Source organism: Rosa chinensis, chromosome 4 (genome assembly GCF_002994745.2).
Source record: "Rosa chinensis cultivar Old Blush chromosome 4, RchiOBHm-V2, whole genome shotgun sequence".
NCBI classification, from domain to species: Eukaryota; Viridiplantae; Streptophyta; class Magnoliopsida; order Rosales; family Rosaceae; genus Rosa; species Rosa chinensis.
In genome coordinates, this window is record NC_037091.1 from 62,491,456 (window position 1) to 62,511,585 (window position 20,130).

Consider the following 20,130-nt stretch of genomic DNA (forward strand, 5'->3'; position numbering starts at 1 on the left):
AATTGTACCTTGGTGCCAACAACACCGTATAAACTTGAAACTGCAAAGCATTAATTTTTTTTTTTTTTTCCCTTTTGCCTGCCTTTGATATGTTTCCATGGAATACCGCTGCCTCATCTAAATTCACCTCCTCCACTCAGGTTGGATCCCCTTATCTGAAATTGGAATTACCAACAATAATGGACAATGAGAAATTGAGAATGATACCATATTTCAAGTGGTTAAAAAGGCACCAAACAAGTCATGAAATGAGCTGTTTTTTTTTTCCTTTTTCTTTTCAAAAAGACAATAAAAAGCTTTATACAGTAAAGATGACCAAGGGTCCAAGACAATTGATCAACAAGGAAGCAAGAAGCAAAGTTCAATATAAATATCTATCATAAAACCGAACTCGGCAACAAAGTTTGTATCAGCAATTAACACATTGATTGAATTCAGCATTTTTCTATTACAGGAAATAATTGTTTAAAGGCAGAACAGTGTCTTAGAAAACTAATATAAATGAGGTCAAGACTTATCATTGTGTAATTATCCTTTCAAAAGTAGTATTGAACAGTTGAGCTAAACTATTTAGTGTGTAGTTATAAAAGTATAAGAACATGGACCAAAAGGTGAATGTAAATGATGAAATATCTCAACCTACACTGGAGAAAATAAATGCTTGAAAGGATAATATGTGGTATATATGTATAAATAAATGGTGATGCAGGGAGGGACATGTGTGCAAGAGTGTTTATAAAGAAATTAAAAATAGAACCTAAAGAGAGGAAATGAAAATGAATAATAACAACAGAGACCAGTCATTTGACCAAAGCCGTAAATAAAAAGCACATCTAGAAACTCCCAAAGGTTCAGAACTTACCAAAACCATCCCTTGAAGATGATAAAGACCTGTCAGTTCTGATCACTCCTTTGCCTTGAGCCAATTTTTGTGCTCGTGGAGAAAGTAAACTTAACTTGGTGTTGGTGGAAGAAGACAGAGAATGCCGTCTGGTTAAAAGATTCTTATCAATCACGTCTCGTGCAAACCTGGGGGAGCTCTGTCCTTTCAGCCTAGCTCTGGCAGATTCAGTTGGTGCCATGTAACTTGGCACTCTTGGTGTGGTTTGAACCCCATTATCCCGATGATCAAACTTCACAGGTAAAGAAGCCCTTCTCTGGCTGGTTTTCTGGTCCTCGTTGCTAATAAAGTTGTCTGCAGAGGTTAGAACCTCATTTAGTGCTTGAACTTCTTCATTTTTGCCATTCTTCTCCATGGATTGCATGTCAACAGAAGGATGGTCATCTAACTTTTGCAATGTCTCATCTGTTGGTGGCAGCTCCATACATTCTTCTAGATCAGAGTGTTTGGAGACAGAAACTTCCACATGTTGTATCTTCGGAGAAATCTCACTAGTGTGCTGCTCTGAATCATCAAGAACAGCAGGAGCTAAAATTGTTTCTGTACTGTGCTTTGGTATCTCCTTATCAACCTCTGGCTGATCAGAAACCTCCTCCTTGGAATCAGAAACCTCCTCCTTGGTATCAGAAACCTCCTCCCTGGGATCAGAAACCTTATTCTTGGGATCAGAAACCTTTTTGGAATTGGAAACCTCCTTGGGACCAGAAACTTTTCTGACATTACTTTTGACCTTCTCAACTCCGTTTTGTTGATGTTCCTGAACTGAGTTCATTGGATGACTTGAAACTTTCCTCATATTTCGTTTAGGCTTTTCAGTATCTGAAGTGACACGATTTGGCCCATTTTCAGTGGACAGTCTCCGGACAGTTCTTTTTGGCTTAGCTGGTTCAGTTTCTACTGTTTGAATCTTCTTGTATTTGCCACGAGACTTCGGATCAGGTTTTTTCTTTAGTTGTAAAACAGGTTCCCAAAAGCATGATCTGGTCCAGCGGTCAAGCCACACCCAGGCCGAGTTCGGGTCCTCTGGATCATACTGGAGACGTAGAGGACTAGCAGTAGGCAATGATGCCAGAAGCTGAAAGTGAACATTCATAATCAAATACATAGTTTGAACCAGCAGTAAAAGTACCGAAAAGGTGCAGGCATAGAACATTTATCATGTTCTCCTTATTAATATCAACACCTAAATGACACCGATTTTACATAGTTTTGAAACTTGTGTTTGGAGGCATAAGCAGCATGGCTCTCCAAATTCAGGTAAGGACACAACTGTTATTGCCATAGAAGATAGGCGTAGGATCACTTTCTCAGTGTGGTACCCGAAAACTTTTGATTCCCACATTTGAATACATTTAAAGTGCTAAGTCTCACATTGACAGAACACAATTGCATTCTAATAACTAGATGAATATATTAACAATACAAAACAGCAAACTAAAGCTGGCATTTAGAGTGCCCATATCAGCATGGCTACCTGGTTTTATGGCATACTATTTCAGATGATAACAGTAACTCCTTTTAAACCATATGGCACAGACCACAAGTTCATAAACTTGTTATACAAAACAAAAATTGACATTACACCTAAACTTACTAGACCACCGTAGGCAAGTGAAATTTCCATCCTCATAGACATGTAAAAAGGCCGGCACCTTCTAGTGTGAAACAAGAGCACTATGCCAACCATAGTGTTAAGCAGAAGCCATGTGTAATATGATTTAGATAGTGTATCTCAAAAACCCAAGCTAAATTGAGTATACATTCCATAATGACAATCAAGAAATGAATCTTTACAAGTAAATAACCATGTCTTGGGAAAATACTTGAGTAAATCTCACCTTCTGAGCAAATGCATTTTTCGAAAGCCTGTCCACCTGGGAAGATGCACTCACACCAGAGTAATCGAAACATGTAGCACCCTGATGCATATAACAATGTTCATGGGATGCCAAAAATAAATAAGTAAAATCAAAAGAGCACAGCACGAAACAATAAAGCTCTTCTGAATTGTTGCAACACTAGCATCATATAAGCAATATACACTAACAGTCATATCATGTACGAGACTTACATATTACCAATTCAAATATAAGTTGATTTATCAATCTCTACACTGCAAATAGCTGTTATACCATATCCATTAACGCAAAATATTTGGCATGAAGAATATAAAAATAGACTTTTGCTGCAGTCAAAAAGCATCAGACAGTAAGCTCTGGCACAATGAAATTGAAAAGGTAACCAGAATTTACCTGATGTGTTTTATGCACTTCAACCCCAATATCAGAATGTCTAACATGCTGACCACGAATCAGTGCTTGAAACTTCACAATCCCCTGGACACATAATAATGTGGATACAGCTTGTCTTCTAACCAAATGACCACGAATAAGTGCTTGCAGCCTTATGATGCCCTTCAGGGTTCGATATGCACGGCGAGCCTTCAGAGATAATTAAGCTAACATCAGTAGCTATAAGTTTGGAGAGAAATATTATACTAAAAATCCTATAACAGAGGTACAACATATATTATTTGGCATGATTATCAACAAAAAGCAGAAAATGTATGAAAGGAAAGTACCACATATCCTCTATAAGCACTCTGTGCCTTTGTGGCAGCTTCCTCTCGGTTAATTCTCTGAAGATCCTGAGACCCCGAACTAGAGATAGCTTGTGTTTGGCCATCTTCCTTTGCCGATGAAAGTGTAATGTTATCGTTTGGTATTTCCACAGCTGCTCTGATTTCTGAGTCCACGTTACTAACAACCGTCCCAACGAATGGTGGTGATATCACCGGTGCACTGACAGTTAACTCAGGCACAGACAACTTTGAAGAGACCACTGTCTCCCCTTTAGTTGCAGACTTCTGCGCAGAATCAGACTTTGCAATTCAGAACTTAACATCCATATAAGACAAAAGATAATAAAAAGAAAACAAACAAGCCCATGAACGCAGAAAGAAACGATTTTCCTTGGAGTCTACAGAGCATAACCATAGGCATTAGCCAACATACATTTCAAAGGTTTAAAATGGCAACTGATTTGAAAACCAATACATAAGCATCTCAGCAAATAGCAATAATACCTCTCTTCCTTTGGACAAACTAGACCTCGACGATTTCTTCCCAAGAAGCAAATTCTTGATCCATTTTCCCGGCGTTTTTCCCATCGCAGAAAAGTCAAATCCAGCTCCAAGAACTCAATTCACACAGCCTGCGCATACAACACATAGTTAAATCGAAAGGCTATACAGCCGAAAAAGATACCCCGAAACAGACGGAAACTGGACCAAACCTTCATTAAAATATACAAGTTCACCGAATTTAAAACTATACCATCCTTAACATTCACATTGGCAAGATGGGACAAAAATAAAAAAATACTAAATCGTACAGAGAGTTTAGTATGAAAAGCAAGAATGCACATTGAGGAAACACAAAACATGAGATGGAAATCCACTCGATCTAAGCCTTAGCTCAAAATGCAGGACTTGGAAACCCTAAGTTGCACTACCGAGCAACAAAAACTGAGAAAATGAAAGGAAAAAGTACCGTAAAACGAAGAAGACGACACCGTCTTGGGTATTTGGGGTGCAAAATCACAGAGACGATTGGGTCTGCTGCTCTGAGCTGCCGACTGAGCTCTGCTTACTGTTCGAAACCACCTAAGAAAAAAATTGGAAAGAATTGTAAAGCGAAGTGGAAATGTAAACCACCAAAATAGGAGGGGTGGAACAACGACGTCGTTTTGGGGTGGGTTCACTTTATCCAGTGGCAAATACTGTGTGGACCTCGGCCGAATTAAAGTTGGCCCGGGAATAGAGAAACAAGAGTTGGCCCAAATCAGGGCCCAAAGTTGGTTCAGATAACGGCTGAAGTAGGGTAGAGAGTAGAGACGAGAGAGAGCGAGCCTTATCTTTATCTTATGAATAAAGTACATTGAGATGTGCATGGTTTTGGAATTACTAATTAGGTTTTGCAAATCTGTTTGTGCGTCAATTATACGTTTGACAGTCACATCTACCTGTTAAAAGTAGGAGATTTTTTTTTTGTTTCTAAAGTCCATACGTCCCTCTCAAATTTCTTTTCTTTTTTTTGTCGAATCTCTTTAATAATTTTGAAAGAGAGATTAATTTGAGGTCTTTTCTAATAATTAAAAATATGAAAATGATGTGAGGATAAAGCTATTTTAATTCCTCATGCACTATTATCCCAAAGAAAATAAATTTCTCATGCTTTTTTTATTTTATTTGTTGTATCGAATATAACTTCTTTAAACTCCGAATCCTCAAACAATTTTGAAGTTGGTGTACACTAGAAAGACAAGCAGACAAACATCATTAATATAAATTGACTTCACAACTTGTGCAGCCGGTAAAAGTTAAAACTCACAAAATGAATAAAGATCAAATGGCCCATGTATAAATTTATAGCTCATCTCACGGTTTTCCTATAAACCAAAACGCTGTTAGCACTACAATTGTCTTCATACACAAGTTTGGTAAATGATTAATTAATCATCGATTTCATAATTCATGGATCACTTGGCAAATAATCCATACATTATATGCAATAATTCATCATTCATAGAAGAAGAATAAGGTATCTTAACAAGCCGTCGTTTTGCAAATTGGAGCAAACCTTGTTTCCATGAGAAAGAACAAAGCACGTTAGCACAGATAGATAAAACCAAATGTCAGCTGGCAATGAGAGGATTAGGTGAAGCTAACCCCCAGATTAAGTGATTAATCTTCATGCCTCGTTTATTTTCCTCTATTTTCTTTGTGTCTGTCTCTCTCTGACCACCGACAGAACCTCACCGAGCTTCAAGCCTTGTAACACAAAACGACATACTGTAAAGTCATCATACCATAGTGATCTGGATGATTCCGATGCGAGTGACACCGACGCATGGGCATGGGTATGGTCATATGCACTATGCACAAAAATTGATACTACAAAAAGTTATATCCTTTTAGAGTTTTAATACTCCAAAATTTAAAATTATTAGATAAATCAATATTTAAGGTGTATCTCAGTAACAAACTTATTAGATTAATCAGTAACCCTATACTAATTAATCAGTATTTGATTTGAGTGAGGTGCATGGGCATGGGTACGGTCATATACACAAAAATACATACTACAAAAACACTCTAGGTTTGAAATAACTTCTCCCGAAATTTTTATATCTTTTTAGAGTTCTAATACTCTAAAATCAAAAATTATTAGATAAATTAATATTTAAAGTGTATCTAAGTTAGAAACTTATTAGATTAATCAATAGGCAAAATAGCTAAATTACCCCCTAACTTTTTTCATGACTGCCGATTTACCCTTTGACATTTCAATTTTGATTATTTACACCCTCAATTTTCTAAATGTTACCAATTTACACCCTATAGTTAAATTTCAGGCTTTCCATCAAATTTCTCTGTTAATTTGGGTAGCATGTGAGGGGCATTTTCGTCTCTACAATTGTCACCCAAAAAAATAATCAAGAAAAAAATACAAAATTACCTTGTTAAAAAATAAAAAATGAAATACTGCTATTGGTCTCCTACAACTGTTTTTTTTCCCCTTAGCCTCTCATCTTCTTCTCTAACTATCTCTCCATTAACTTTTCTTAGCATGACCGACCTCTTCCTCTATGTTCCTTTTATCGAGATCAATATAACATAATCCCAACTTGAATCAATTAAGATGACCTTCACATGCTTGCTTTAATTTTAATTTTCATATTCCATACATATAAATATTTTAGTTTGTTCGATGGCTTCTCAATCTTATACACAATACAAACCCCTCAAACTAGAAACATGGAAGATCAAATTCTCATATGAATGTTTGAAATATTAATGACCAGTCTGGCCTTCAAAGAAAAAGAAAAACCAGAAACCTAAATGATCAAAGACGGTTTCTCCTTCAGTGATATGATTATTCAATCATTTGATGTGACTAGCAAATATTAATTAAGCGATCAGTTGCAAGTTAACGACCAATCTTGAAATAAATGGAGTAAAGAAGAAGAAGAGATGGACAAGGAAGAAGCGACAAATGGCAAGTTTTTTTTTCTTTCCCTTTTTTAGCGAAAAACAATTTTGCATTTTTTTTTTAAATTTCTTTAACGATGTGTTGGTTTGTTTTTTTTTTTTTAGGTGATAGTTGAAAAGACGAAAAAGCCCCTCACATGCTAACCAAGTTAACTGAAAATTGGATTGAAAGCCTATTAAAATGTCAAGGGGTAAATCGACAGCCATAAAAAAATTATGGGATAATTTGGCTATTTTGCCTAATCAATATTTGAGTGAGGTGTCTCTATGTTTGCTGTTTATTCTCCGTGCAGAGCCATTTCCTTTATTCCTCACAACCTTTCATGCATGATAACATAAACGAGGATTTCATGAGCTTAAAGAGGGCCCTAGCTTTCACGAACCGCACGTGCTTCCAGCGCGTGTTTTCAGATACTTGCCGGTGAGGGTATACCATAATAAGCGTGGTCAACATCTTGGTTCTCTCAAATCTCAACGTTACGTTTGAATCAGAGCTCAGTTGACCTTCAATTCTTCAATGCCAAGCAGTGCATGCAAAGATAATTTAACCATGAAAAACAAATAAGCAATTAATTTGCAAATTTAAAAATAACCAGTTTGTTGGCTTCCATTGTCTCTTTGTGCTTAACTAGTTACTTTCCACAGTGTCTCTCATGTTCACTTGGCACAGAATTTCAGTCTTTACGGGGCTCAGATCTCTTCAGTCTCTCCACAATAATGAGTGCTCTGAATTAAAGCTGGGTACTCCTACAGAGTAATCATCAACTACCTAAGTAAAATTCTTTCTTGTCATCATCTCAGTACACCAAACCGAGATCCTTATGCTCCCATTAGCTACTAACTTTCTTATTTTAATCATTTTCGCAATCAGTTTGGTATTCCAAGTAAAACTCAGAACCTGCTTTTCCCTGGATTAGGTATAACAGAAAGTACCCCTCTTTTCTTTATCATAGTTGGTTCTGATTATATTTCATATGTATGTTGGTGGCATTTGAACCTGTGGCGGCCCTTTGAGTTCAATCCAAGCAATGAAGAATTTCTGGGTTTGTTCGAGTTTATTGTTGTTTGTGATTATATCTCTGTTACCTCCGATCCCAACTGCTCAGTTAACTCCGAGGGAGAGCCGGATTCTATTCCAGGTTCAAAAGCTTCTTGAGTATCCTCCTGCTCTACAAGGATGGTCGAACTGGACCAACTTCTGCTACCTTCCTCCTACTTCATCTCTCAAGATTGTCTGCACCAGTAACCGCATAACAGAATTAACGGTCGTCGGAAACAAGACCTCTCCTTCTCACCTCCCTCAAAACTTCGCCGTTTCTCAGCCGACTACTCTGTCCAGAAGCTTCTCCATTGATTCCTTCTTCACCACCGTCACGAAGCTCTCCAACCTCAAAGTCCTATCCCTTGTCTCTTTAGGCCTGTGGGGCCCACTGCCGGCGAAGATCAACCGGTTCTGGTCGCTTGAGCAGCTCAACGTTAGTTCGAATTTCATCTCCGGCTCTGTTCCTCCTTCACTGGCTTCGATGAAGAATCTGAGGAGTATTAACTTGGCTGATAATCTGTTCAGTGGGAGTGTCCCAGATCTTAAGGGCTTGGCGCTTCTTGAAGAAATCAATTTGGGGAACAACCACATTGGACCTGCGTTTCCCTCGTTGGGAAGTAGCCTTGTCAGTCTCATACTGAGAAACAATTCTGTGAGATCTGAGGTTCCCAAAATGTTGACCAGCTTTGACCAGCTACAGCAGCTGGACCTCTCCTACAATAAGTTCGTTGGTCCAATGCCTTCTTTCTTGTTCTCCCTTCCTTCACTTCAGTACCTAAATTTGGCTCAGAACCAACTCAGTGGGGCTCTTTCGTTGAACACAACTTGCAGCGCAAAGCTTCAAGTTGTGGACGTTTCGCAGAACCTTTTGATAGGGAAACTGCCTTCCTGCATTGGATCGAAGTCGTCGAATCGGACGGTTCGTGATTCGTGGAACTGTTTGTCTAGTGGAGTCTCAAAGTATCAGCATCCCTATAGGTTTTGTCAAAAGGAGGCATTGGCTGTCAAGCCACCAGCTAAAACTCCAGATGAGAAAGAGGAGTCAAAAATAAAGATAGGGGTTGTGCTTGGTATCATCGGTGGTATTGTTGGTGTTGCTGGAGTCATAGGGTTGCTTATTTTGGTCATTATCAAAAAGGCAGGAGATAGGAAGACAGAAGATACATTTGACAGCAGATATCAGCCCGAAAAGTTTACATTTCGAGCATCCCAAATGCCAAACTCAGATGCAAGTAAGGCCCTTTTTGTTCCCTAATTTCTTTGTCGTAAATGATGCAGGACTAGTAGTCCTGTTTTGAACTTTGAAGCTGATTTTATTTGCTTTTTTAAGGGCATGTCCCCCAAATGATGAGGCTGCCAACCCTTGGTCTCCCACCGTATCGTGTTTTCACATTGGAAGAAATCGAGGATGCAACGAACAATTTCGATGCTTCAAACCTAATGGGGGAAGGATCTCAGGGACAGGTATTGATTAGTATTGCATTAACTTTGAAATGTTTGTTGGCTTTGAGTGTTGTGTTTCTTACTGTCTGCAACACAAACAGGTCTACAGAGGTTGGGTGAGGGATGGTGCAGGGGTACTAGTGAAATGTGTGAAATTAAAGCAGAAGCATATGCCCCAAAACTTTGTGCAGAATGTGGAAGCCTTGTCAAAGCTAAGGCATAGGCATTTGGTCAGTGTTCTTGGACACTGCACTGTCACTTATCAGGACCCTCCTAATACAGCCATCACTGTATTCATTGTTTTCGAAAACATCTCAAACGGGTCATTGAGAGACCATCTCACTGGTAAAAGCGCGCTTTGTCAAAACTAAAGATCACATCATCAAGAAAAAGTCTTATATACTCGAAAAGGTTCTTATACATTATGTTTAATTTTGCAGATTGGAGAAAGAAAGACTGGCTCAAATGGCCACAGAGAATGGCTGTTACTATTGGTATTGCAAGAGGAGTTCAGTTCTTGCACACTGGAGTAGCACCGGGCGTCTTTGGAAATAATTTGAAGATGGACAACATATTGTTGGATGAGAGTGTTTCTGCGAAAATCAGCAACTATAACCTTCCATTTCAGGTGAGAATATAGCAGATATAACCGAAATGGATAATGCTTGTCAAATTAGATAAAGAAGTAAAGAAGTGAACTGGTCTTGCTGCTAACCATTGCACTTTCGATTTTGCAGATTGGTTCAGAGAGTCCTAAACCCAGTGCTGAAGCCGAGAAGGAAGATATTTACCAGCTGGGTGTTATTCTGCTCCAAGTTCTTACTGGCAAATTGGTCAAATCAACAAGTGAAGTGAATGACCTAAAGCTTGAGGTATGCACACAGTCCACTCATCATTTCTCTAATCAAACGGTTTCAGGGAAATTTATTTATAAGCATTCTTTTGGTCTTAACAGCTCGAGAAAGGCTTAACAGAAGGGCAATCGAGACTACGACTTGCAATAGACCCCTCTATCCAGGGCAGTTTTGCATACCAGTCACTGAAGACGGCGGTCGAAATCACCATCAATTGTCTGTGCAGAGATCCAAGCAAGCGTCCTTCAGTGGATAATGTTCTCTGGAACTTGCAGTATGCAATTCAGGTTCAGGAGGGATGGACCAGCAGTGGCAACCTTAGTGCACAAATGTAGTGGTGTAGCTTTCTTTAATCCCTGTGTCTATACGAATAAAATGTAAATGCAACTCGCGCTTGCTGCTTACCGTGATCAATTTCAATACAACTATAAAGTTTCTCCCAACCTTTCAAAAAAAAAAATAATAAAGTTTCTCCCAATCTTCTTTTCATTGAGCTGAGTTTCCATTGTTATCCTTGTTCAACTCTCCTACAATTTTATGGTTAAAAATAATCATGTTTTAATCACTCCTAGCCTCCCAGGCACCAAAGTAAATTTAAAACAAGAAGTATACGAAGCTGGTCCATGATATATATAAATTTAATAAATATACGAGGCCAAATATCATAGGAAGGAAAGCCCAAGCAAACATTCACAAGATCAAAAGTCTTGAGTTCACAACAGAATGGTTTTAAGTTTCAAGTTATTTAAACATGTTGTTCCACTGATCTCTGAAGGCTCCTTACTAGGAGCGAGGTTGCTAATCAGCAGTCCAACTCTGCTCAACAATCTCACGGACTCTTCTGTTGTATTCACGCTTGTTCTCACTGAACATACGTGCAGCTTCTGAATTTGCTGGAGAGTTCGGGTTTGGATCACACAGCAATGACTGCAATCAGATAAACAATATGAATTAGAAAAACTTCATCCATCAACTAGGTGGTAGTTTAGTGTCAAATGCTTCTACAGTCCTTGTTCTTTAAATGAGATAATGAGGCAGAGGATATATACTTGAAATTTGCTTTAAAAGAAGTAATAGTTATGGCCTCCTTAAGATGTTTAAAAGTGCACAGATAATTCAGATTCTTTCTTTGAAGTGGAAGACTCAAATTAGTATACCCAACATTGCCTTCTTAATGTAGTTACGTAAAGAGGCTATTACGTTACAAAAGCTTTTGCTTATAGATTCAACTGAACAAGATAAGGCAGGATTCAGGAATATATAAAATGAATAACAGAACTCAAAGATAGTAAACCATGATTTCACAAATGGTGCCTTAGCAATTTACAAGCCTATGACATGATACAATTAAACAAGAGACACAAAAAATCAAATGACTAATTATTACCAAGCAATGGAAACAACATCGAATACCTGAATGGAAGTAAGTATAGCTGCTACATCATATATAGGGCTCCACTGATTCTGTAGGATGTCCAAACAAATGCTTCCATCCGCATAAACTGGAAAGAGGCAAACCAATGACAGAATTTAGAACTTGAAAGATTTATAAGCACTTTGAGTATGACAATCAGTGATCCAATAACCGATTAAAAATGTTGGGAGCTTCCAAACAATTTCCAAAAGTAACCCTTTGTTCAGCTCCTTTTTTCACTTGTTAGAAGTTACTTTGGATGTCTAGTGAATGAAAAAAAAAGTGATGGCAGGCCTACTTCTCTTCCAAAAACAAAAATGTACAATCACAAAAAAATGTATATGAAAAAGAAGATTAACTCCTGATAAAAGCACACTAAAAGAGAATATAATGTGCCAAGAGTACATAAACACAATCCAGTTTAGGTGAGTGAGCTACACTAAGCTCGGAGTTAAGCCAAAAGATTTGACAACAATTATAACGTAAATTACATGACTAATTTAAGAAGCATTGAGAATAACCAATATTGTTGTTTGTATGTGCATATATACATATACATATACATGAATTGGAAGTACCAACATATGTACAAAGGTAATACGTGTGTGCTTATGTCTGAAGTCTGGTGCAAACTTACTGTTTGGATGAAACATTCGAGAAACAAAGCGCACTGTTGGTGGCTTATTTGGATAATCCTCGGAAAATTGAAGTGTCAACTTGAACGTACCTGAGACACAAAAACATCTTAACAGACTAAGCTTATATGAAAGAAGAACAATCTATTTGCAATGCGATATAAATTTCTCCTCAGAGTGTAAAGAGGAAGAAGAAGAGAAATTCACCTCCATCCCATGGGGTGTCATCGGGCCTGTAATTCAACCAATCAATCGTGTAAGTAAATAACTAGAAAAGCTGTACTGAATTTCAAGCAAAACCATCAAAATGAAGATATCTGAAATAGGCAAACAAAATACTATCTTCATCCAAGACATACCCAAATATAACAGCATTCCAAAGCATTATATTATTGTCTTGAGGAGCACCGCTTATTCCAGCAGGAGGGTCCTGCTGCAACCTCTTGAAATCCCTCATCAGTCTCTTCCTTGCAGGAGTCGACATCCTCACCGCCTACATATGTGGCCGGGTAAAAAATTAAAACTCAGAGACAGTCAAATACAGTTCAGTACAGTTGGGCACAAATCAAAACACGCATGCACCTAAAGAGAGACGATTGATGACTTCTAGCAACAAAATGAGGTGCATAAGTTATGCAACTAAGAGAACGCAACATGTTTAAGGCTTCAAGCAACATAATTGAAGTCGAAAAGAACCTAATTTAAACTTAAACCTATAATGAACCAACATAGAAACTTAAACCTCTAAATCTAAACCCATGCTCGAGATCAAGGAATTGAACAGACATGAGACATCACAGCTCAAACTATCATATTTAACACAAATATCACCGAAAAGATAAAGCTCAGACTAACTTGGATCCAAAATTTATAGTCAACCAGTCGCTACCACAAATTCGAACTACAAAAAAGTTACAAAGCATACACAATCAAAAACCAAGATCCATAACCCAACCAGCTACCTCCTACAGCTACTGTAATTTGTAATCAAAAAGAAAACCTTAGGGTTTAGTTTTTCTTGTATCGCAATCAACAGACTAGATCTTCTTCACAATCACATCCCATACAGACCGAAAATCAGAACACGAATACAATCAAGAGCGAAATTACACAGAAAGCTGAGAATCATAGAGTCACCTGTTAGCTGACGGCGAGAAGAAGATTCGGTTATCGGAATGTTCAGAACGGCGGGAACGGTGAGGTTCCGCAGCTGAGATATTTCCCGCGAAACGAAGAGGACGGGGGATTTGAAGGCGCCGGAGAATGATTTCCACGGTGACCGGCGATCAAGGAAGAGAGAGAGATAGAGAGCGAGGGAGATGAATTATTTTTAGGTTAAAAAGTGTTTCTGAGTTGGAATCGTGTTCATATATAGGGAATTTGCTATTAGTAGTCTTTCTATCGGGTCAGCGCTCTTTCTCTCTCTCTCTCTAATACTTTCTCTGCTATTGCCGACTCTGCCAATCACCAGTCCATGATGCAACCACCATGACAAATCCTATTTTTACAAGGGTAATTCGAATTTGTGACCTCGTCTATTATTATAACTTTATAATCATATAAATTAACAGCGGTATAAATAAAACGATTCTAAAAGATCTTATGTTTAAGATCATTTGGTGATTGTTTATACCATAGTTTCTATACTAAACATTCTTTATTTTTTCTCGTGCTAAATTTTTTTTGGGTTGTATTTACTTTTAGTGAGATCCATGTTTTTTTACCGGTTGAAAATTGAGATGGGTCCCCTTCTCTGTGACACATCATTGTATAAAGATTAAAATATTCTATAAATTATGTTTTTGGTGGGTCTAAGTGTGATTAAAGACGGTGTTAGAATATTTAAAACGAAAGGTTTTATTCTATTTTAGTGAAATCTATTTCTATATAATAGATGACATATGTTATTGGTTTTGTTATGCGTAATATTAAGATATATATATATATATATATATATTGTATCTCAATCTTGTAAAACATAACAACTATTTAATAAAATCACAATAAGTATGAGTTTATATGACAACAAATATGCGTACAAAACTAAAATTACGGATAGTTAAGTTCATACTACAAAAGTCTAGAACATGTATTGCACGGACTATAAGTTCTCTACAAGGAATTTAAGGTCAATTTGTGCATTTTGTTTTATTCTATACATTTTCAATTTGGTATCGTGAAGGCTAGAGATCATGAGGGAATCTTTATAGTAGTTTGTCTTTTGGTGATTCAGCATGTGAGGATGTCTATGATGCTAGGTAAATGAAAGTCCTAGGGAGCATGTCAATTGGCTTTTAAATAGGGTGTAGTCAAAATGTCTAAACCTTATCAGGGAAGTCTCTATTGCATCGATATAATTTGAGTGTGACTTATGTTCGATTTGTTTTTACCTCAATCGACTCTTTGAGCTTATTGAGAGAGGGAGAGAGACCAATAACTTAAGCCTAAAGCTTCAATTGATTTGCATAATCCAAAAGTTCATTTCATCAGGGGAAAAAAAAAAGTGAGAGAGAATGTAATAGAACTATAGAAATACCCGTGAAGGAAACTACAGGGAATCATTTCATTTTGTCTGTTTGATATTTGATTCCTTACAGAGCCAAGGGCTCTTTGGTCAATTTGAAGTAACAACAATGAGCATTTTTCCCTTTCGCATAATACAACAAGAACATGGTGCATGGCTTTCTGTAAAGAAAATATTCCCCTATTATTCTACCAACATAAAAGTATGCAAAAAAAGATTGTTGTCGGTTCATCATACGTTCAATGTAGGTATCATTGTCCCAAGTCCAAAACACTGATAAATATCTTCGTATGTCTATTTTATAAGTACCGATGCAACACCTTCCTCAATATTATCTTACAAATTTATTTATATTTTATCGATATTTCAATTTTCGATATCTTATCAATATTCAATAGTTAATAGAAATTCAAATTGGCCCACATTTAAACGGCCCACTTATAAGCTAAATTTTGTTTGTCCAAAAAAAAAAAAAAAAAAAATTTGAGGGACCCGAATATTATACAAGTCAAAATGTGTAGATGGTTGGCCATTTTCGAAACCCATGAAGCGCGAAATAGGCAGACTAGTCGCTGATGGCTTATACAGAGAAGCCCTATGCTTATATACTCAACACCACTCCGCTTCTTTCCCCCCTCACAAATTCACATTCCCTCCGCTTCTCAAAGCCTGTGCCAAGCTCCGATCAGCCCCTCAAGCCCAAATGGTCCACACCCATCTCCTCAAAACCGGCTTCTTCTCCGACGTCTACTCAGCCACCGCTCTCACCGACGCTTACATGAAGCTCAATCTCATGGACGATGCGCTCAAGGTGTTCGACGAAATGCCTGACCGAAACTTGGCTTCGGTAAACGCTGTGATTTCCGGGCTGTTGCATAATGGACATCGCAGAGAGGCTTTAAAGGTGTTCAAGAGCGTTGGTTTTGGAGGGTTCGGGTTGAATTCGGTTACTATAGCCAGTGTGCTTTCGGCGTGTGACAATGCGAAGGAGGGGATGGGAACGCATTGCGCTGCGGTGAAGCTCGGGGTTGAGAGTGATGTTTATGTTGCTACATCAGCTGTGAGTATGTATTCGAGCTGTGGAGAGTTGGTTTCTGCTGCAAAGTTGTTTGAAGATATGCCTGTCAAGAATGTGGTGAGCTATAATGCTTTTATAACAGGGCTTTTGCAGAATGGGGTTCCAAGGGTGGTGTTGGATGTGTTTAAGAAAATGAGAGCATGTAGAGGTGAAAATCCGAATTCAGTGACATTGGTTTCGGTTCTCTCTGCTTGTGCTAGTGTTTTGTATCTCCGATTTGGCAGGCAGGTTCATGGTTTGATCGTGAAAATTGCGAGTGGGATTGATGCTATGACTAGAACAGCGCTTGTCGACATGTATTCCAAGTGTGGGTGTTGGCAGCTCGGGTACCAAATATTCGAAGATCTAGATGAAACAAGGACCTTGTTTATATGGAATGCCATGATTGCAGGAGTGATGTTGAATGCGCAGTGGGAGATTGCTGTTGAGCTTTTCGAACAGCTAGAATCTGAAGGGTTTAAGCCTGATTCAGTGACTTGGAATTCAATGATCAGCGGGTTTTCACAACTAGGGATGGGAAACGAAGCTTTCAAGTATTTTAAGAGAATGCAATCGACTGGTGTAGCTCCGAGTTTGAAATCTGTCACTAGTCTCTTGCAAGCCTGTGCAGATTCATCTGCTCTGCAATGTGGACAAGAGGTTCATGGGCATGCAATTAGGACTGATATTAGCAGTGATCTGTTCTTTTCAACCGCTCTCATTGACACGTACATGAAATGTGGGCAGTCTTCTTGGGCAAGAAGAGTTTTTGATTCCTTTCATGTAAAACCTGACGATCCAGCATTTTGGAATGCAACAATATCTGGGTATGGAAGAGAAGGAGAGAATGAATCTGCATTTCGAATATTTGATCAGATGCTCGAAGAAAAAGTTCAACCAAATGCAGCAACTTTTATAAGTCTTCTATCTATGTGTAGTCACAGTGGTTTAATTGACAAGGGATGGCAAATTTTTAGGATGATGGATAGAGATTTTGGAATGAAACCAGATCCGAAACATTATGGTTGTTTGATTGACCTTTTAGGTAGATCAGGCAGGTTGGATGAAGCCCGGGAATTAACACACGAGTTATCAGAGCCTTCTGGATCAGTTTTTGCTTCTTTGCTAGGTGCTTGCGAGTCCCATTTAAATCTAGAACTGGGGAAAGAAATGGCCATAAAACTTTCAGAATTAGAGCCAGAGAACCCTACACCTTTCCTGATACTGTCCAAGATATATGCTGGGCTTGGGAGGTGGAAGGATGCAGAAATCATTAGGGGAATGATGGATGATCAAAAGTCAAGAAAGCTCCCTGGCTTTAGCTTATTACAATTGCATGAAAAATAGATATACTGATAGATAACTGCAACTTGATTGTCAACTGTTTTCTTCCTGTCTCTGCATATCTATGTAAGGTTTCCACAAACGTAAGTTTCACTCATTCAGCATCTCCTTCAACGCAGACCCCATGCAGTCATCAAAGTGGTTGGGGGGTTCATAAATGAAGCAAGAAATCACATCTCTGAGAGTAATGACACCAACAACTTCACCTTCCTGCCCCGCCACGTAGATTCTATGAACGGACTTGGAAGCAAGAGTTTCAATCACATTGCCAAGAGTGGACTCGACATTGCATGTAATTGCTGGGACGGCTTTTCCAATATTCTGGCTTGTCGAGATGGTGCTCATGAAGTCCCTGACAGTGAGCTTCCTGAAAGAAAAAGGCAAAACAAATTTAAGCTGATCATTGTCTGACTTGGAAGATGTCTACAAGAAGAAACGAGAAGGTGATTGCCTTTATTATGTGATAAAGCAAAGTGTCTTTAAAGAAATCAGTGCATTGCATGTTAGTTCCAGTAGTTGAGCTCAAATGTCAAATGAAACAGTAGAGTATACAACAGTTAATGTTTGATACCTGAATTTGAGAGAATTAAAGCATTCCACAGTCAAGAGTGATGACCAACATTTCAATGTAAATTTGGAAAGAGGTTGGGCAGAAATGCTTCCAAGTTTGCGTTCAAATACCTGAAATTGGAGAAGAGCTCGGGTTTGAGCAGCAAGTGTCTGATATCTCTTATGCTGACATTACCGACTATCTGCTTCTTTGTCCCTTCTACAACTGGAAGACCGCCAATTTGATTATCTCTCATCTTCTTGAAAGCTTCCAGGATCAAGTCATCGCTCAGGACACTAATAACCTGGCCAAGAAAGCAAAGGAACATTGAAATTGAGACGTTAAATTCACTATCAACCAATGCCTTGGTAATCAGGAACGCTTACCTCATCAGAGGACATAAAAGGAAGTCCCAGATCAGATATAGGCTTTGCGGCAATGCAGTCAAACCAATCCCTTCCTTTGCATCGCTCAAGACCATGAACAATTGCTGATTGAGTAATGTAGTTCTTGATAGTAGCTTGGCCAGGTTCTATCACAGGTACATTCCTGAGCCTATATTTTGAGAGTAGTAGCAAGACGCTCAACATAGAACTATCGGTTGCTACTGGAAGGAAAGGTGCCCAGCGGAAGGATTTAAGTATTGACCTTACCTGAAACATACAAGTAATATCATTCAGACAGCTAAATGCAGTACAAGAGCAACGCTTTCATGTATCTGGTTCTGGGTTCTACAATATAGATGCTATAATATGCTTGAAAATTTTCGGAAGAAGTGGAACCGAGTGATTCAACAATGACAGATGACAAACAATACTCTAGATACAAGCTTACTGTGGTTGACTTGAAAGGTTCATCTTGCAGTATAGTTTTGTAAAAGTCTTGGCCCAATTCATCAGCAGCTGTGGGAGCATCTTTGCGCATCCCTTTGTCCGCAGCCACTCCACCAGCCACTGCAGCTCCAACTGCAGCAGCGGTTAACCCTGCAACTGCAGCAGGACCGGTCACACCCAATGCAACTGCTCCAATTGCGCCAACAGCTCCTGCACCAACTCCAGCAGCTGTTGCTGAAGTAGCTGAGAGAGCAACTGCAGCTAGTTCTGCACTCTCCAACACCCAAAGAATAATGGCAGAGTAATCTATGATTCCTAGGTAACTATCTCTCCATTCTGAGCTGGTTTCTGCAGCTGGGTTTCTCACAGGAGCTGACAAAATGTTGCATTCAGACAGAATCTTGACTGCATCGCCGATAGATGTATCTGCTGGAATCTCAACTACTGCAAATAATGATGTTAGAGGTAACTGTTTTTAGCTAACCATTAGTTCTAGTCCATAGCATGCAATTAGCTTGTGATGAAAATGTTGACTGAACAAATTCTATTACCTTTGCCTCCAGGAACTCCTGGAAAAGAGGAAACTGGGATTTTTGCAAATGCAGTTGTTAAAACCTCTTGTAGCGAATGTGGTAATTTCTTCCTTGCCTGTACTGTCTTGAAGTAGGAATCATAGCTTGAAATATTAGAACTTCCCTTAGCTTCTTGTGGTTGTGCCATATGTGCTTTAAACTCTGAAATTAGAATATGTAAGTTGCATACTCATTGTTTTCCTAAGAAATCATAGAATCAATGTAGTAAATTTAAATACAAGAATATGGAGATCACGAATCGATTTGTTTGGTATGGCTTATGGCTCATCTTTCTGGGATGAAATCCAGATCCCATTATTGGTTCTCAAAAACAGATGGACTAAAAAATAAAATTTCAGCCTTCAAATCAGATGGTATTTCATGTTCGAAATTTCGATCTTCATTGTTTGTTCTGCCTAACGTTCATTAACATTAAAAATCCCAATAATAAACTTAAAAGCATGTGATTATAGTAACGAAGAACAAGAACTGCTACCAGAATAAACTCAAAATAGAAGATCAAGAAAAACACCTTCAAGTGTGTGCTTGCAGTTGATTCAGAGATTGGTTTTGGGTTCTGTTCTTTGGAAATTCTGACCATTCTCTTCCGAGAAACAGTTATCCGCCTCTGCATGTATCAAGTCTAGCTTTGCCATGTGTAAGCATTGGATACGTGTTAGACTTGTAACTCACCACTTGTGGATGAGTCACGTCTTTTTCTTTTTCTTTTTTTTTGACGATATTTTTCTTTTTCTTCTTTAAAAAGAGTCAGTTGGCTTCTTTCTCAAAAAAATAAATAAATAAATAAATAAAGTCGCTTGGCTTTTCCATGCCTGCAATGCAGCCGTGCAGGTACGTTTTTCCATCTCTTTTGGGTACAAATTTGAAATTACATGATTCTATATATTA

The 20,130-nt window shown here is 38.4% G+C and overlaps 5 protein-coding genes across 5 annotated transcripts; 2 read left to right on the forward strand and 3 right to left on the reverse strand.

Annotated features, from left to right (window-relative positions):
* Positions 1-69: 69 nt before the first annotated feature.
* Positions 70-4,612, reverse strand: LOC112197877 (protein IQ-DOMAIN 31). Its single transcript, XM_024338808.2, has 7 exons — positions 4,453-4,612; positions 3,987-4,114; positions 3,483-3,767; positions 3,154-3,342; positions 2,740-2,820; positions 863-1,976; positions 70-155 (listed from the first exon to the last, which is right to left on the reverse strand). The coding sequence occupies exons 2-7, from the start codon at positions 4,068-4,070 to the stop codon at positions 124-126; spliced, it is 1,785 nt and encodes a 594-aa protein (XP_024194576.1). The 5' UTR covers positions 4,071-4,114; positions 4,453-4,612; the 3' UTR covers positions 70-123.
* Positions 4,613-7,596: 2,984 nt separating this feature from the next.
* On the forward strand, positions 7,597-10,752 carry LOC112197977 (probable LRR receptor-like serine/threonine-protein kinase At1g14390). Its single transcript, XM_024338961.2, has 6 exons — positions 7,597-9,227; positions 9,326-9,459; positions 9,540-9,783; positions 9,879-10,066; positions 10,176-10,310; positions 10,394-10,752. Exons 1-6 carry the CDS (start codon positions 7,982-7,984, stop codon positions 10,625-10,627), a joined length of 2,181 nt encoding a protein of 726 aa, XP_024194729.1. The 5' UTR covers positions 7,597-7,981; the 3' UTR covers positions 10,628-10,752.
* A 147-nt stretch (positions 10,753-10,899) lies between these two features.
* Positions 10,900-13,760, reverse strand: LOC112197982 (ubiquitin-conjugating enzyme E2 2). Its single transcript, XM_024338967.2, has 6 exons — positions 13,479-13,760; positions 12,701-12,834; positions 12,549-12,574; positions 12,344-12,433; positions 11,706-11,794; positions 10,900-11,219 (listed from the first exon to the last, which is right to left on the reverse strand). The coding sequence occupies exons 2-6, from the start codon at positions 12,823-12,825 to the stop codon at positions 11,091-11,093; spliced, it is 459 nt and encodes a 152-aa protein (XP_024194735.1). The 5' UTR covers positions 12,826-12,834; positions 13,479-13,760; the 3' UTR covers positions 10,900-11,090.
* A 1,536-nt stretch (positions 13,761-15,296) lies between these two features.
* Positions 15,297-18,961, forward strand: LOC112197979 (pentatricopeptide repeat-containing protein At2g02750). Its single transcript, XM_024338963.2, has one exon. It carries the CDS (start codon positions 15,410-15,412, stop codon positions 17,267-17,269), a length of 1,860 nt encoding a protein of 619 aa, XP_024194731.1. The 5' UTR covers positions 15,297-15,409; the 3' UTR covers positions 17,270-18,961.
* LOC112197981 (SNF1-related protein kinase regulatory subunit gamma-1-like) lies at positions 17,220-19,914 on the reverse strand. The gene is made up of 6 exons (XM_024338966.2): positions 19,754-19,914; positions 19,201-19,383; positions 18,651-19,093; positions 18,203-18,469; positions 17,948-18,120; positions 17,220-17,633 (listed from the first exon to the last, which is right to left on the reverse strand). Exons 2-6 carry the CDS (start codon positions 19,367-19,369, stop codon positions 17,357-17,359), a joined length of 1,329 nt encoding a protein of 442 aa, XP_024194734.1. The 5' UTR covers positions 19,370-19,383; positions 19,754-19,914; the 3' UTR covers positions 17,220-17,356.
* Positions 19,915-20,130: the final 216 nt, after the last annotated feature.

Bases quoted from the DNA above. Each gene is read 5' to 3' on its own strand.
- LOC112197877 (XM_024338808.2), bottom strand. From the start codon at position 4,070: ATGGGAAAAACGCCGGGAAAATGGATCAAGAATTTGCTTCTTGGGAAG. The intron at 3,343-3,482 runs GTACTTTCCTTT...TTATCTCTGAAG, and splicing joins GTGCTTATAGAGGATATGTG to GCTCGCCGTGCATATCGAAC. The intron at 1,977-2,739 runs GTGAGATTTACT...GTTCACTTTCAG, and splicing joins AAAATGCATTTGCTCAGAAG to CTTCTGGCATCATTGCCTAC.
- LOC112197977 (XM_024338961.2), top strand. From the start codon at position 7,982: ATGAAGAATTTCTGGGTTTGTTCGAGTTTATTGTTGTTTGTGATTATA. The intron at 9,460-9,539 runs GTATTGATTAGT...CAACACAAACAG, and splicing joins GGGAAGGATCTCAGGGACAG to GTCTACAGAGGTTGGGTGAG. The intron at 9,784-9,878 runs GTAAAAGCGCGC...TTAATTTTGCAG, and splicing joins ATTGAGAGACCATCTCACTG to ATTGGAGAAAGAAAGACTGG.
- LOC112197982 (XM_024338967.2), bottom strand. From the start codon at position 12,825: ATGTCGACTCCTGCAAGGAAGAGACTGATGAGGGATTTCAAGAGGTTG. The intron at 12,434-12,548 runs GTGAATTTCTCT...TTTGTGTCTCAG, and splicing joins TGACACCCCATGGGATGGAG to GTACGTTCAAGTTGACACTT. The intron at 11,220-11,705 runs GTATTCGATGTT...ATCTGATTGCAG, and splicing joins CTATACTTACTTCCATTCAG to TCATTGCTGTGTGATCCAAA.
- LOC112197979 (XM_024338963.2), top strand. From the start codon at position 15,410: ATGAAGCGCGAAATAGGCAGACTAGTCGCTGATGGCTTATACAGAGAA.
- LOC112197981 (XM_024338966.2), bottom strand. From the start codon at position 19,369: ATGGCACAACCACAAGAAGCTAAGGGAAGTTCTAATATTTCAAGCTAT. The intron at 18,470-18,650 runs GTAAGCTTGTAT...TGTATGTTTCAG, and splicing joins AACCTTTCAAGTCAACCACA to GTAAGGTCAATACTTAAATC. The intron at 17,634-17,947 runs GTATTTGAACGC...TTTTTCTTTCAG, and splicing joins GAGCTCTTCTCCAATTTCAG to GAAGCTCACTGTCAGGGACT.